At 59.8% G+C, this 16395-nt stretch overlaps 1 protein-coding gene across 5 annotated transcripts in view; it reads right to left on the bottom strand.

The window, feature by feature from the left end:
• Positions 1-639: 639 nt before the first annotated feature.
• The window catches only part of COQ8A (coenzyme Q8A), a 37605-nt gene continuing 21849 nt past the window's right edge, over positions 640-16395 (bottom strand). For all 5 annotated transcript variants that reach the window (XM_072732784.1, XM_026003428.2, XM_072732787.1 and 2 more), the window contains exons 5-15: positions 8164-8238; positions 5262-5384; positions 3985-4070; positions 3677-3817; positions 3164-3245; positions 2976-3069; positions 2612-2753; positions 2277-2384; positions 2122-2187; positions 1852-1938; positions 640-1567 (exon numbers count right to left, since the gene is read on the bottom strand). In XM_072732784.1, coding sequence (XP_072588885.1) covers positions 1280-1567; positions 1852-1938; positions 2122-2187; positions 2277-2384; positions 2612-2753; positions 2976-3069; positions 3164-3245; positions 3677-3817; positions 3985-4070; positions 5262-5384; positions 8164-8238 — 1292 coding nt within the window. In that variant the 3' untranslated portion in view covers positions 640-1279. The remainder of the gene's footprint in view (positions 1568-1851; positions 1939-2121; positions 2188-2276; positions 2385-2611; positions 2754-2975; positions 3070-3163; positions 3246-3676; positions 3818-3984; positions 4071-5261; positions 5385-8163; positions 8239-16395) is intronic.

Raw genomic sequence — 16395 nt, 5'->3', positions numbered from 1 at the left:
GCCAGCCCTTGAGTAGTGGATGGGGAGCTCGGGCTGCGTGTCCGGTCTCGTTCCAGACCTGGGTCCCCGGCGGCCTGCCCATCATCCCGTGGGCTCTGAGCCTGCCCCATATGTGCCCGCCCTGACGGCCACAGAAGGCACTCCTTTATAAACACGCAACCTCTGTCAAAAATGCAGCAGCCTCCAAAAGAGCCTCGACAGCTCCGGTGCCAGGCTCCCAGCTGCTGTCACTGAGACCAGCCCAACCCCTGTCCTGTTGCGGAGCCGTCTCCCCGTGTTCATCACTGCCTGCTGCACACCCACTGGGGGGCTGCCAGCTGTGACGGCCCCACAGCAATGCTCACAAATGCCCAGGCAGAGGATTCAGCTTGGCTTGGGAAAAGCCACAGCCCAGGGGGTGTTGTCCCTCAGCATGGCTGTCCCCTCAGATGCAGGTGGGCAGACCCTGTTGGCAGGGGTCACCACCGTCCCAGCTAGCTCTTCCGTGCATGTGATGGGGTGGGTGCCTCCCCTCCCGGCCCTCCCCTCCCCACCAAGGATCAATCTGGGCCCAACAACCTGTGTGACACCGGTCTCGAACAGGTCACAATCAGCCCAGCGCCCTTTACGAGTAGAAGTCACACCACAATTCTAGGAGAGTGGGTTTTAGGTTTTTTAATATTGAAACAAATCAAACAATTACAATTGTACAAAAATGAACAGCCTGTGGTGACCCCTCGGGTCTAACCAGGTGACATCTGCACATTCACCTCCTTCCACAAAAACCCCTGCCCTGGAGCAGGAAAGAGGGGCCCTGCACACGGATCTCTGGCACAGACTGCTCCTCACCCCTCCCAGGGGCGGCTGCAGATCTCCAGAAACTTCCACTGTCCAGAGCATTGAGCCCAGCCAGCGAGCAGGCCGGGCCTCACATGGGGAAGCATACTTGCCGGCACCGCTCGGAGCACAGGCAGAGGAAACACACACCTCATCCCAGAGACACGCAAGCCTTACCCTCTACAAACATTCGGTAAAATCTAAAGGGGCTTCTCTATTTCTGGTGGCAGGGAATCCAAGGGCTCCTCACGTTCCCAGGAGGAGAACCACCATTACAAGGAAAAGGGGGAAACCTGCTGTCTTCACTCATTTCAGAGGCTAAGCGCACACGGAGCAGACCCCAGAGGAGCCAGGGCTGAGACGGCAGTCCGGCTGTGGGAGGTTGGGGTGCCAGGGACAGCTGGGAGGGTCTGGGCGCCAAGGATGGTTGCGGGGGCACCGAGGACCCCAGGGGGCAGCCCGGCTACTGCTGCTCAGCCCGCTGCTTGCAGTAGTTGCTGTAAGCCTCCTCGAACATAGACTTGCAGGGGAAGCGGGCCTTCAGCTTGGAGCAGATGAGGAAGGAGCCCCCCATCTTTCTGTGCAGGGAGTAGGTCTCCTCAGGAGGCGGGACGAGCCGGTGCTTCAGCATGATGGGGATTAGGTTGTGGATCTTCTCAGTGGTACTCTGCGTGCCAAAGTCAAAGGGCTCCTCCGAGGCAAAGGCCTCCCCCAGGATGAGGATGGCATCCAGGTGGGCGTCCTCCATGGCCTGCGGGGCGTGGCAAGGGGTGAGGGGGGGTTACCCCGGCACGAAGCTCTCCCACTGAGTGGCGGTGAAGCCGAGGGGAGGTTAAGGGGGGTGTGTGATTATTAAGGAGACTGATGAATGGTGGGTAGGGTGGGATTGGGGGGGAGGTAGGGCTGGGCCAGGCGGAGTCCTCAAGGACACCAACACCTCTCATCCATTCACAAGTCAGGGTTTGGGGAAAGCAGCTGCTGCCCACCCTCCCCGTGCGAAGTCCCATGGAGCCCCAGAAGCCATGGGCCGCTGACCTTGACCTCATAGCCAGTGAGGAACTTCATCTCTATGGACTTCCTTAGCACCGCCTCCCTGTCTCTGTCGGCAGCTGCCCTGATGATCTGGGCACATGGGAGAGGCAGTGAGTGGCACAGAGGAGGCATCCCCCCACACTCCCTCCAAGGCTCTGGCCTGGGAGCCCACCGGGCTTTGTCTCCCAGTGGATACCGGACACCATGCAGGAGGACAGCAAACCCGTCTCTCGCCCCCTTCCCAGCCTCCAAGCACCCCTGGCCCTTGCCAACCTGGATGTAGAGGTCCGTGAAGGACCGGTCATATTCCCGAGTCGCCCCAAAGTCCAGAAGAGCCACCTGGAACAAGCAACACGAGGGAGGTTTACCTGCTACAGCAGGGCTGGACCCCGACCTCAGGGGCCCCCAGGGAAGTGCCCAGGGCTCACCTTGTGCTGCTGAGGGTCATAGAAAAAGTTGGACCAGTTGGGGTCTGTCTGCATGAAGTGGAACTCAAACAGCTCCCTCAGGCACAGGACTAGGATGTTATAGCAGATCTGGCGGGGCGGGGGGGGGGGGGGGGGGGGGGACATGGTGGCACCAGGCCCAGTCTGGGGCCCAGGGAGCCACCTCCTGTCCTCCCCCTCCAGCCGCCCTCCCCCATTGCACACATCAGGACTCCCAATGCTGAGTGTCCCCAGCAGGGGAACCTGAGAGCCCCCCGTGACCCCTCCCTCCCTCCCCACCGTGTCCCTCACGGTGACACGGCCACTGTGACACACACCTCGTTCCGGATCTCCTGGCTCAGCCCCTCGGCCTGGTCTAGGGGGAAGCCTGATACCAGCTCTGTGGTCAGCACATGGGGGCTGCAGAGCTCGTCCACGATCTCGGGCACATAGAAGAAGGGATGGTCCTTCAGCAGCTCCCTGAAGGTGGGTTGGGGGGGTCACATTCTGATGCCAGAGCCTCCCACCCTCACCCCCAATATGGGCACTGAGGAACGGAGCCAGGCAGGATGCGGCAGTGACCCCAGGTCCCAACTACAGCCACCTGCCCCTCAGAGCCGCAGGGGCCTTCACCCCACCCTGGAGGCTGCCTCAAGCGTGTCACCCGTGTCCCCCACGGGAGCCCCCAGCCATGAGCCCCACCTGAACTTCTTGGCGCAGGCGGCCTCCCGTTGGTAGTCACACTCCAGGGCCAGCTCCCGCCTCAGCACGTCGATCAGGTGCTCGGGGAACAGGCCTGCGCCAGGGAGCAGGGGGTCAGTGGGGGCTGAGGGCTCCCCAAGGTGGCCCCCTCGGATTCCCAGAGTCCATCCTGCAGGCCTGCCCCTGACCTTCAGGAAGCATGTTGCTCATGTTCAGCACGGCCATGAGATTGTTGACGTCACTGTTGATGCTCTGGGCCACACCAGGGTACTGCGAGGAAGCAGAGGGGTCCCAGGCAGGGCCCCGCTAGGGAGCCCTGCTCTCCCAGCCGAGGCCCACCCAGACCCCATGACTAGAGTGAGTGACAGATGGGACCTATGATGCGCCAGGACGCCCAGGCCCCACCAGCGGCCCTCATGCCACTGTGCCTCCCCCCACCTCCCCAGTCAGGGCCCCACCCCTCTGACAGACACTGACCTGTCCCCTCCCTGCCACCAGCCCAAACGAAGTCTGCAGGGAGGCTGTGCCACCAGAAGTCACTCTCAGTGTGTACTGCCCAGTGCCCAGTGCTGACCAGGTGCTGGGGACGGAAATGCTAAGACCCAGGCCCCACCCCGGAGCGGGGGCACACAGGGGTGAAGGGTGCGGACACCCCAACACTGCAGGGCCCCCAAGGATGGCCGCATACACCGGGCGCCTACCTGGATCTTCATGGCCACCTCGCGGCCGCCCTTCATGCGAGCCAGGTGTACCTGGCCGATGGACGCCGCGGCGAAGGGCCGCTCCTCGAAGTACTCCAGCTTGTCCCGCCAGCCGGGGCCCAGGTCGTTGTTGAGAGTTTTCTGGCAGGAGAGGTGAGGGAGGGGCCGTGAGCACAGCCCGCCCCAGGGACACCCTGACGAGCACCCCCAGGCTGTCCCCCTCAGGCTACTGCAGTTGCCCCCCAAGGGTGGGGGGACGGCCAAGGACCCAGACGCCGCGCCCCCCATCACCAGCACCGCCTGCTCACAGTCATCTGCTTCAGCGGCATGAAGTCCGCGCTCTGCCTCACCCGCTCGAAGATCTTGGCCAGATGGGGGTTGATGAAAGCATCATCTAGAAGGCACCAGAAGGCACAGAGCAGAGGCCTCACCCCTCAGAGGGCAGGAGCGTGGGGCAGGGCCAGCGCAGCCCCCTCAGCCCCACTGTGGGGCGGCCCCGGGATGGAGGCAGATGCGCTGCTCCATGCACCAACCGTGCTGCTCCATGCACCAACCGAGGCCACAGTGCAGCCCCCCAACTCCCCCGTGCAGCCAGGAGCCTCTCCCCACCCAGTATACCAGCCCCCGAGGCCGTGGACCATGGACGGAGCCCCAGGGAGGCCCCAGGGGGGCACACACCCAGGCACTGCGGCCGACACAGGTGCAAGACAGTGGCACCCGGGGCGCAGGGGGCGTCCGTGCAGCCTGAGGGCCCCTGCACAGCAGCAGGTGGGCTCACTAGCTCACCCAGCGACCTGAGGGCGGCTTCTTAGAAATAATAGATGCTTTTCAGAATTATAAAACAAGCAAATTTTGGAAGTAAAGTGAAATAAGGTATCAAAAATACAGAGCCTGCCCACCTACAGAGAACTATTCCTTTTCCCTCTGACCCTACAGCTGCGGTCACGCTGCGCGGAGGCCGCTGCAGCCTGCTTTCCCCATGGTGGTTTCTCATGGTGTGGGCGTCCTGAACATTCTACATGTCTGTGTGTCCAGGACCACAGAGGACGCTCCTCCTGCGCAGACCCCGGTGCACATCTCTGACACTGTCCTTGTGAAGGGCCACGACACAGGGTGTCCTGGACTCGGGGCTGGCCCACAGAAGGGCTGTGGAGGCACCCCACTGGCCAGGGGGTTAACTCCCAGCTCACGCCCCCCGTGAGCCCTGCGGTGCCAGGAGGGGCCTTGTCTTCAAACTCCCCTCGCAGGAGCCAGGCCTTGGGGGCACCCCCCGCCTGCCGTGGCCCTGATCTGGGGCCCATGTGCCCGCATACCCCGGGTCCTGCGGGGGCAAGCCTGCGACCTCCCCCACCAGCACCTCCAACCCACACACGCAGCAGCAGGGGGACCCTCACCAACTTGTGAGAGGTCAGGACAACCCACGAGGCGAGAAACAGGAGCACAGGCTCCTACTTCAGATGTTCTTAAACATCCGGCTGGTTAACAGCCAGGACTCCAGCAAGAGGGCCCAGTGGTGGGGACACACCCCCGTCCCCTCCCGAGGGGGATCAAAGCGCCGTGCCCCCGCCCCCCGGCGCCCACTCACCCTGGATGCTCAGCATCTGGCCCAGCTTGAGCGCCGCCCCGCGCACCTTGCACAGCGTGCGCACGATGCGCTCCGCATTGGCCTCAGACAGGAAGGGGCTGGAATCCAGCACAGCTTTCTTCCCTGCAGGCAGGAGCCAGGTCAGTGCGCACCCACCGGCCCCTCTCGGGTGTCCACACACCTCATCCGACCCAACCTGGCCTGGCCAAGCAGCCCGAGGAGGATGAGGCTAGCCCTGAGGGGCTGGGGGTGCCTGTGGGTGCCAGGGAGCCCGGGTGCCTCCCGGGGCTCCACGCCTCATGAAGACAGGGACAGTACGGAATGTCGGGGCCACACACAGGCTCCGGCCTCCCAAACTTCCTAGAAACCAGCATGCTGCTGACACCCTACCTGGTGCTGTGGAAGGGCCTCCCAGGCACCCAGCTCTCCCCAGGCCTGATTCTGGAACCCACCCATGCACACACGCACACATGCACATACACACACATGCACATACACAGACACACATGCATACACATGCACATTACACAGACACGCACATACATATATGCATATGCACACAGGTACACGCACACAGGCACATGCACACGGACATGCACACACACATGCTCACATGCACGCAGACACACCCACACACACACACACATATGCACACACACACACAGAGCCCCTCCCTCCCTCCGTAGTGGTCCCTAGGGCCTGCCGGGGGTAGCACTGAAGGCCATGCTCAGCTGCTCAGAGGCAGAGGTACAAGGACAGAGGGACCTAGAGGGACCAACGTGAGGATGACTGTCACTGTCCCTCCCACCCAGGTAGGGGACAATGGGCAGCTGGCTGCAGGAGAGTACAGTCCTCCGGGGAGGGAAGCACAGGGTCCAGGGCATCGCAGTGGTGGTGTACCCCTCCCTCCACCCAGGAGGCCCCGGGTGCAAATGACCTCCATCTGGCACGAGCAGGGGTGGCAGGTGGCAGGTGAAAGGGCAAGGAGCTAGCGGGCGGGGGGGGGGGGGGAAGGACTGCAGGGCATCAGGGCCTGCTGACACCATCCCCCCACCCCAACCCCAGCGCAGCCCAAACACCAAGTCCCCTTTTTCTGAAGTAGGGAGAGGCCGGAGCAGGGCTTTCACCTCACCTGCTTGGGACGCTGCCCCTGTCCACCCCAGCTGCTCCAGCCCGGGGCACCCACTGCTCTCCCAGCCCTCTGTCCTGTGAGCCCAGTCAGATCTGTCCCCACACTGTCCCCATGGTGCCAGGCACTGTCCTCAGGCGCCATCACCACCGGCCTGGCCCAGCGCTCCACAGGGGAGCCATGTCCTCACGGAGGGAAGGGCACAGGTGAGGGGGGTGGGAGAGGGTGGGGGGGCAGGAGGGACACGGGGATTGAGGCCCCGGGGACGTTCAGTCTGCAGATGAGAAGCCCCTGAGAGCAGCTGCGAATCCACTGTGGAAAAGCGGGGAGGAGAAGGCTGGTGGGGAGGCTACTGGCCCTCAGCACACAGCCCCTGCCTGGTGCGCTCCTGAGATCTGGGGACCATGCTCAGTCCTCCCAGGCCTTCCAGACAGCACCCCCACAGCCCAGGCATGGCCGGTTCTGAGAGCGGTCTGGCAAAGCCGGGCCACGGCAGGCAGTCCCCCCACTCACGGGAGGCCCTGCTGGGGCAGACCGGGCCATGCTGGTCAGGGGCTCCGGAGCCCCCTCGGGACTGCCCAGGCCACCCAGCAGCTCTAGGGACATGCTCCCTAAGCCCCCTGACCCCCAGTCAGGGTCCCCACTTCCCTGACGAAGGTCACCAGCTGTAACCCTGGAGCCAGTTCTCTGCTTGGCGGAGGTGGGCCGGAGAGCAGCCAGCTTCCAGGGGGACAGGTGGGGGCTGTGCCCAGAGAACACTGGCTTCTCATTCCAGAGAGAGCCCATCTTTGCTTCCCAAAGTATCTCGGTGCCAACACTAAAAATACCCTCACTAAACCCTCCCTGTCCTCCGGCTCCTTCCAAGGACGCTCGGTGTGCCCTGTGTACCCCTGCCTCCAGGAGGCCCCTCATCCCCACAGGGGTTCTTGCAGGTGAAGCAGGGCCATCCAGGTGTCCGGCAGGCCCCCTTGCAGCCCCCAGTGGAGCCCAGCCCTGGACTTTTGGGGGCCACAGTAAAATAGCACAGTGGGCGTCCCTGGGTCCCCACAGAAAGAGGAAGGAGCTGATGCCCCCTGATCGGCCAGGGGCACCCAGCTTAGATCTTCAAATACATTTTGGGAAATCCACCAAGCAGAGGCCTCTACTAGCCCTGCTCTCGATGCCCCTGGGGCCCCAGTGAAGGGAAAGCACACCTAGCCCAGCACCCAGACAGGTCGATGGGAGGACCTCCAGGGGCCCCCAGATCCAGTGTCACAAAAACCACCAGTCTGCAGAACATTCTCCATGAAGTACACCCCGACCAGGCCACCCCAACTAGGGGGCTGACGGCTGGGACCTCATGGGCCCAGGAAGGCAGGGGACAGAGGAATTGCCATCCTCACCTCGGAGACAGAGGGTCCAGGGCAAGAGAAGGGGCCGCTGTGGGTGTCTGGGCCGGGGCAGCAGGGCTTGAAGGGTCTGTGCCAGTAGCCTAGACATCCCTCACCCACAGCCCCATGGGGAGCCCTGCACCCCAACAGCCCCACGAGCAGGGCAGAGGCAGGACCAAAACAGAGGCTCCAACAGGAAGTGGGTGGGTGTGCCCACCACCAGAGGAGCCAGGAAGGGCCAAGCAGAGCAGCCTTGAGGCCTCAGCAGACACAGGGGCACCATATACGTGGAACATGGGGCAGGAGGCAGCCCCTGGGGGGGGGGGTGGTCAACACTCCAGAACGGGGTTGGGGGACGGGGGTGCTGGGAGCTGACTGGCCCACCTCCCAGGGCCCAGCTCACCTGAAGGGTCCTCTGGGCGGAGGCTCTTCTTGGCTACTTCGGCCAGAGCCCCAAAGCCTAGCCCCACGGCCAGACCTGCAAGGAGACGAGGCGCTGGGCACAGGTGCAGGGCCTGCCCACCACCCCCACATCCACGAGGCCCAGAACGGCCCCACGTGGCCCCGCCTTAGCTCCTGGGGACCCTCGCTGACAGTCCAGACCTTCTGAAAAGGGACAAAAGGAAGGAGGTACACAGGCGCTGATTTCAGATGTCTGGCTCCAAGTGGGCGCCTGTGGGAAAAGGCGTCCCCCACTCCACCCCTGCTTGTGAGACCCGTGAAGAGGCTAGAAAGCGCACAAGTGTGATGCAGTTTCCTGGCATAGACACAGCCCAGTGATGGTCTGTGGGCCAGGGAGGCGGGCGGCACAGCAGCCCCCACACCCAGAGGGGTGAGCTCACCCCGGGTACCCTGTTCAGCGGGTGAGAAAACCAGCACGTGCTTCTGTGTTTTCCAAGGTTTGCACAATGATCATGTATTACTGTTATGAAAAATATTACTGCATTTATTGAAAATGTTATTTAACAAAAAATAATAGCAAATAAGTGGTAAAAGTGAACAACAATTTTCAAGGTAACCTAACCTTACAATGTGCTTAGTGACCATCCTAGCCACCAGGTCACCAGCTGGAAGCCCACGGGTCGGGGCAAGAGCTCCCAGTAGGGCCGGGCACCGGCAGCGCTCCGGTGCTTGCTGTTACTGTCACTAATTCCGCTCAAGATGGTTGGAACTGGGCTGCCCAAAAGAAGTACAAGGCCAGCCATGTGCACAAGGTCAAATTTTCCAGTAGCCACGTTAAAAAAAAAAAAAGACAAAAAGACAAAAGGAAGTGTGGGAAGTGAATGCATGTCGTGTATTTTATTTAACGTAATACATCCAAAATACTATCAGGAAGTCCTCTTGTGTATAAGACTTATCAGAGGTGTTTCACTGTTCTGTTTTGGTTTTGTATGGAGTCCTCAAAACCCAGTGTGTACTTTGCCCTCACACAGCGCCACCCCCGCCCCCGGCCTGGCTGGGGCTGGCGATGCTTCAGGCGCTCACGCACACAGCACAGGGCAGCGCAGGATGAGCCGAGCTCTGGAAGCCACAGAAAGGAGCCAGGCACCCGGAAATGGCCCTCACGCCCACCCAGACACAGGTGCCAGGGCCTATTTATCCTGCCAACCGGCTCTGGAAGGCCCTGGGCATGGAGCGGAGAGCAGCCATGCCAATTAAATATTAACTCCCCTGCTGCCTGCCCACCTCACCCCACCCAGCACCGTATCTGACTTTGCAAACTAAGTGATAACAAGCAAGGTTAACTTTCAAACGAGAGTAACCTGCCCCACGGTCTCTCTGCTTCTAGACTTTTCTCTGCCTGCATCAAGTCCAAAGACAAGCCCAGGGTTAGCCAGCCTGGCCTCTGCGAGCAGAGGTGGCCCACCAGCTCCCCTGCCCCTCATCTCCCCCAGATGCTCTGTCAAACCCTTCCCTGGCCATTTCTAGGCCACCAGGCAGGACCGAAGCTTTCCAAGTGCAAGGACGTGTCATTAAATCACCAAAAGAACATTCTGCAGAGAAGGCCTTCAGCGGCTCCTGTGGCCCTCCAAGCTCCCCGGGGAGCTTGCCCAGCGCCAGGCCCGATGTGCTGCCAGCTGATGGGCTCCCCACTGCAGCCAGCCTGGCCGCCCTGACCTTGGCCTCAGGAGCTCCCGGTCCCCCGCCACCACCCGGCGAGCTTCAGGCCATTCTCAGAGCCCCGTGGAGGGGGGAGCACAAGGCCCAGGATGGCACTGCCCTCCGTGCCGTGATCCCCGATCGGCCCGCCTGGCCCACGCGGCCTGCCAGCAAGGAAGACGACCAGCCCCGGAACCAGCGCTGCAGCCCGCGGCCCGGCAACACCTGGCGGCCGTCCCGGCCCCGCCCCGAGGCACGGCCAGCTCTGCCAGGAAGGCCGCTGGCGCTTCGCTCCGGAGCAGAGGTTCTGCCGTCAAGAAACGCGGGGGAAGTAGGCGGCTCCCCCAGAGACCGCGGAGCCCTGGGCCAGCTTCCCAGGCCCCCAGCCCAGGCCCTTGCTCCCTGAAGTCCCTCTGGAGGTCATCAGAGCCAAACGAGGCCACCCTGGAGCAGCCACTGGGCTCCTCCCAGACAGGCAGCAGAGGAAAAGAAAAGGAAGAACGAACACCGTGGGAAGGCGGCGCCATCTGTAAGGACGCTGGGAGAGGGGCCCCACGCGGGAAGAGGAAGCGCAGGTTTCTGGTGACTCTGGCCTGGGCGCCCAGAAACCCGGCCCCCTCTACGGGCAAGGCTCGTGGGGGCTTCTGCGCAACAGCCGCGGGCGAAGAGATCTCTACGGACGACAGACCGCGCCAGGCACTGTTCCGGGGCCTCGCTTTCGTAACACATCTTCTGAGACACAGGAATGTGGGTGCCCCTGCCCCTTCCGTGCGGGTCAGAGTCACGGCAGCCTCCGCTGCACACCTCCACCCTCGCCACCCTGTCTTCCGATAGGATACACCTCTGTGGCCTTCTCTCTTTCTCGATATATCTCTTTTTTACTGACATTATTCACTTTTTTCACATTTGGAATCCGTGATCACCAGCAGAACCACACATGGACAAGTGGCATCACGTGGTCACCGAAGCACACCACGGGTGACACAGGAGTCCCACAGTGCCCCTGCCCCTTCCTGAGGTCACGTCTTTTTTTTTTTAAAATAGACTCCACACCCAACGTGGCAATTGAACCCACGACCCCAAGACTGAGGTCACATGTCCTCTAACTGATAAGCCAGGTGCCCCTCCTGAGCTATTTTTTAAAGCAAAGCCTCTTTTCTGGGACTAAGGGTCCCTTAACCTTTCACCTTCTAAAAATACTAGGGTTCCCAAGGGTCCATTTGCTCTACACCCCATTCCTGGCACAGTCTTCTCACATCTGTTCCCTGGATCGGATTTCGCAAGTGGCCCTACACATCACATCACCCTATTTCCTCCTGCTTCTACATGTTTGGTTTCCTCCCGTTCCGTCCTGGTGCTCTCAGCACCCCCTCGCTGCTGCCTCACTGGCAGGACTGCAGGTTCCTGGCGGAGGCCTCTGGCTGCCACATGCGCAAACGAGCGGCGCTCAGCTCCTTGGGAGATCAGCCTCCTCGGAGGCCAGCCTGACCCACTGGAGTCTCATCTCTGTCTTTCAGGCCTCCTTCATTTTCCAGACACACAGGAGGCTGGGAAGACAACTCCTCTGAAGCGGGAATTGGAACAGGGACAGAAGATACAGATAAGAACGTGGGAGACACACAGGACCGCGGACACATTATATGTCAAACATGTGTTGGGGGAGAGAACAGGGCAGAAGCAGCACTTGAAGAAATGACCAGAACTTCCTGATGCTGACAACAGATGTATCAAGCCACAGATTGAAATATCCTCATTGAAGCCAATGCAAGACCTGTACTGTCCAGGGCCTGGGACTTCCGCAGGGCCAGCGTCCACCCACGGCCCAGGGCTCAGTCACAACTGTGGGCTCTGTATCAACCCAGCAGGCTGCAGGTGGTGGTGCCTAGACGCCGGAGCACGCCTGTAAGCGGTCACCATGTGCACGGGGCTCCACTCCGCCCCGCCCCCCCCCCACCCCCCACCCCCCACCCCCCACCCCGCCACCTCTGGCGGATGTCTCTGAGCACACGGCCAACTGCCCTTGGAGGGCTTCCGGAGCCTGACAGGCGGGTAGGCAGCAGAGTCCACGTTTACGAAGTCCGCAAAGGGTCTGAAGTCAATCCGGGTCTCCAGTCCAGCGGAGTGTCCCATCCCGGGAGTGAGAGGCGCCCAACGGGAAGAACGTGCAGAACAAAGGGAGCCAGGTGCTACGTCCAGAGGTCTAGGCCACCCCGGCCCTAGAAGTGCCAGTCCTGCCAGAGCCTTCGCCATATGGTGGCCTCGTGTCCACAGAAGGCCCAGCAGACCCTCCTCTTGGGAGGAGGAAGACGACATCCCAGCCTGCACTGCTCCCAGAGGCCCAGAGCCGAGCTGCGGTGGACAGGGGGTTGTGAGAAGCAGGCAGCAGCCGGCAGAATGGAGAACTTGGGGACAGGGCAGGCAGGGGCGGCTGGCTCTGCCACATTGCTCAGGCTGGGGTCCACAGCATCACCCCCCTTCCTTCTTAGTGTGGGGAGGAAGGAGGCAAATGCCTGCCAACCACTGTGGGCAAAATCCCTCCCTGCTGGGCTTTATCAGAGTCTCTGCTCCCAGGTCTGCAGCTTCTGAAAGTGGCCTGCACGGGGGAATCATAATGTTCCCCACGCTGCGGCCCACCAAACGGACAGCCCAAGCCAGGAGTCCCTCCATCCTGTGGAAGGAACTCTCCCAGGGGTGAGGCTGGCTCTTATGCCATCTTGTTGCCTAGCCCACCCTGAGAACTGTCCCAAGCCTTGGGCCATGCGGCAGCTGCTCCTCTGCAGATGCCCACCTCATTCTGGGCCCACAGGATCCTATCTGCTCCCCTAGATGACCGTACCCTAGGCCCTCTCTCTCCAGGAGGCCAACCACAAGCTCCGTGCAAATGATGGATCATGTGCATTTTAACCTTTTTTTCCCATAATATGAATATCCTGGCTTTGTATTAGGCTCTCATTCCCACGCTGTGTTCTCAGGTACACGAGAGATCCCAGGGGTCAGGGGGCAGCAGCTCGAGGTCTACACAGCAGAATACTTGTGTCACCAGGGACAGCGATTATGTGTAGGGCGAAGCCTATGGAGCCACCTCATTTGTGCACTGGAGTCAGCTCTTCAGCCACAGTGTCCTCTCGAAAGCCCTCCCTCCACCTGTGGTGTTCCGGATAGAGGAGATTTGAACTTGTCTACGGCCTGATCTTCTCCTGGAAGTCAGGAAATTGGTCTCAACAGGAACATGTGGTGCCAAGGGGAAGCCAGTGTTGACTGAGGGTTGTCTATCCACGTCACAGAGGGTTCCTGCTCCAGACTTCTAGTCCCAGAGCCCAGGACTCACTGTTCCTACCACATCCAGCCTTCACGGGACTGTGCGGGGCCTACCATGCACAACAGGGTGTGTGTGTGTGTGTGTGTGTGTGTGTATGTGTGTGTGTGTGTGTGTGTGTATGTGTATGTGTGTGTGTGTGTGTGTCTATGTGTGTGTCTGTGTATCTGTGTGTTAAAAATGACTTGGTGCGGGGGGCACCTGGGAGGCTCAGTCAGTGAAGCATCTGCCTTCGGCTCAGGCCATGATCCCGGGGTCCTACGATCGAGCCCTGAATTGGGCTCCCTGCTCAATGGGGAGTCTGCTTCTCCCTCTCCCTGCTGCCCCACCTGCTTATGTGTGTGCACTCTCTCTCTCTCTCTCTCTAATAAAATAAATAAATAAAATCTTTTTTAAAAAATGATTTGGTAAGGACAGGTTTAGAAACAACACCTCGGGACCCTTCTTGAGCTGCCCAGGGATGGGTGTCTGAGGCAAAGCCTACATTTCTTACTTTATAAATTCTGGGCTTTTCCTGTCAGCTTCCAGAGAGACCATCAGCCATTACTTCTCTGGTGCCCAGAGCCATGTCCTGCCTGCCACAGCAGTGGCTGGGTTCGTGAGGAGGAGAGAAGGCTCCATTCCTGTGCCAGGAGAGCCCCACCAACCTCCTTCCCTGTGCCAGAAGGGGACAACTTCACAGAGCACCTGGGGTGACGCGTCCACTTGCTGCTCACTCTGGTGATCGTATTTGTCTGGCCTCCAAAGGACAAACATGTTGGTCTTCTCCCTGTTCCTCTGGGGTTTTATTGTTTATAAACTTTTCATTTTGAGAAAAAGAGCCAGAGCATCTCTGACCAAAAGTTCTGTGCCAGGAATGGATCTGGACCACAGCCTGGGGGCCCCTGAGGTGGGGGCTGAACCTCCCTTTCTCTTGTGCTCCCTCCGTACTTCGGCCAGGTCTGTCCTAAACAATTGACTCCTACCCCAGCCCCTCTTCTAATTCCCACTCCCCAAAACTGCCCTACACACACACACACACACACACACACACACACACACACACACACACGTCTGAAGAAGCTACGAACATGCCAAGCCTTGTTCCCAATCTCCTGTGTCAAGACCATTCCTGGATGTGGTTCATACCAATGTACTTGTTCTATGATGGAACCAATCCCCTTTAGTCCTGATCTCAGTCAGGGTAGAGAGAAGCAATGGGGGGGGGGGGGCTTCCATGTATGAACTACGGTCAGGAGACTGAGACACAGAAGATGAGCTACATCCATGTCATTTGGGCACTTCCATGTGGGGGCGAGAAACTTTCCTCCAGGTGGCCATAGACAGTTTAACAGGAGACAGACGAGTGTGGCGCCCTCCCTTCCTGTGTGTGAAATCTCGAATGGATGGGGCGGTGCGGGGGGAGGAAAGCTTGTGTCTCTCTGTTCTTTCCCTCATTTCTGAACTGCAGGTCACCGAGCTCCCGAGGGCAGCAGGGCCTCCACCTCCAGGCAGTTTAGGGAGCGGCTGACTTTGCCTGATGGGCACATCCTCCTACTCACTGGTGTTTGTAACACATGCTGACCCCTTTCCCTTCTCTCTTTACCCTGGGGAAAAATACAATGAATAAGTAAAACCTTACTGGTTCTGGAAAAAGACCCCAATTTTAAAGAAGGGAAAGTAGATAGGGTCCAAAGTCCCAAGGAAGTAGGGCAGGAATTGTAACCCAGATACTGTGATTATCTAAAGCCCAGTCCCGACCCCAAACCCTGTCTTTGACCCCATCTCCATATCACTCCTTCACAAGACCCAACATCCACACATCACTCTGCTCCCAACACATGGGCTGTAAGACACCCACTGCTGACCTTTTCAAAGGTGGGCCTGCCTCCCAGGGGTCTAGAATCACCCCTTTCCTTCATGCCCCTCCCCCCCCGGTAAAGATCCGACATCTGTCGGTCTGCTTCGCACCCTCACGAGGGAAAGAGAGGTCGGCGGTGTCTGCTAGAAGAACACAGTGGGAATGTTACCTCACTCTGCTTGGATGACGACCCGCCGGTAAACCACACACTTCGCAACCCAGTGAAGAGCCACATAAAAGGGATGCTTGCAGCTCTGGAAACAGTTTTTTGCAACACACATGGTTCTAAGAATCCAGGATATTAATTCCGACTGCCTTCTACTCAACTCCACTCTATTGCTTTTTTAAACTCCTGCCTTAGCCCACTACATTGACTTCCCGCCCGTGGAAGGGTCAGAACACACATTGTGAGAACCTCGGGGTGAGGCTGAAGGCCCGGAACTCACTCAGGAGCCCAAGTGACACGTTCCTCCCAGACCCAGCCGCTCCCTGCTGCCACCCACCCCCTGGAAGCCTGACACAGCAGCCACCAAGTGTTGGGCAACCCTCCAGCGCACACCGAAGACGGCTCGGGGCCCTGGGAAGCTGACAGCAAGGGCTACAGAGGCTCCTGGTGGCTAAGAGCACCTGCTCCCCCCAACCCCGACTGCTACCCGGGCGGCATCTGGCCTGAGGGGAGCCCTGCACTGGGCCTTGCTGAGGCTGCCTGTGTGCCCACACACCTGCCTACTTCATTGGTCTTCCTCAGCCCCCGACCCCAAGAATTCATGGCATTTGAATTCTCGCTCTCCCTGGCTCTGCCCTCTCCCCAAGAATTCATGGCATTCCATCAAATTCTAATCTACCCCCACGACCTTCTTTCTGGCCACTTGTCCCAAACACCCCCTCAACTAGCCTCACCGCAAAGACCCCCAGGGGAGAATTGCATCACTCCAAACCTGTCAGCCAGGCAAAGCCTCTGGTGAGCCAACCTCGAGTGGTGGGGAGAGGGCTGGAGAGGAAGGCTACAGAGCAGGAAGGGACAGTTCTGGCAGTGGGCCTCCGTGCAACACTTTGGTAACCAACACCACCCTTTACCCACATGCCCAGCATCCCGCGGACTGAGCCCCCCAATGGAGGCCGCCAGCGCAGATTCTCAAATGTGTCCTGGTAGTAGCACCCCAGGCACTTACAATGTTCTGCGAGGAACTGGCTGAACACAAGCCCACATGAGGAAACAAAGCACAGACTCTGTCCTAAAACACAGATGATACTTTCAGCCAGATTCTTGAGCTGCTAAGGAGCAGCAGCTGCCAAATTTTAAGACTGTGATGATGGAACAAAAGCTTCAAGAAAGTTCCATCCAATGAACGCAGTGGGCCCTGCATGCTAGGAAGACG

The sequence above is a fragment of the Vulpes vulpes genome, chromosome 13 (assembly GCF_048418805.1).
Source record: "Vulpes vulpes isolate BD-2025 chromosome 13, VulVul3, whole genome shotgun sequence".
Classification (NCBI taxonomy): domain Eukaryota; kingdom Metazoa; phylum Chordata; class Mammalia; order Carnivora; family Canidae; genus Vulpes; species Vulpes vulpes.
This window is presented reverse-complemented; position numbering and strand designations above follow the sequence as displayed.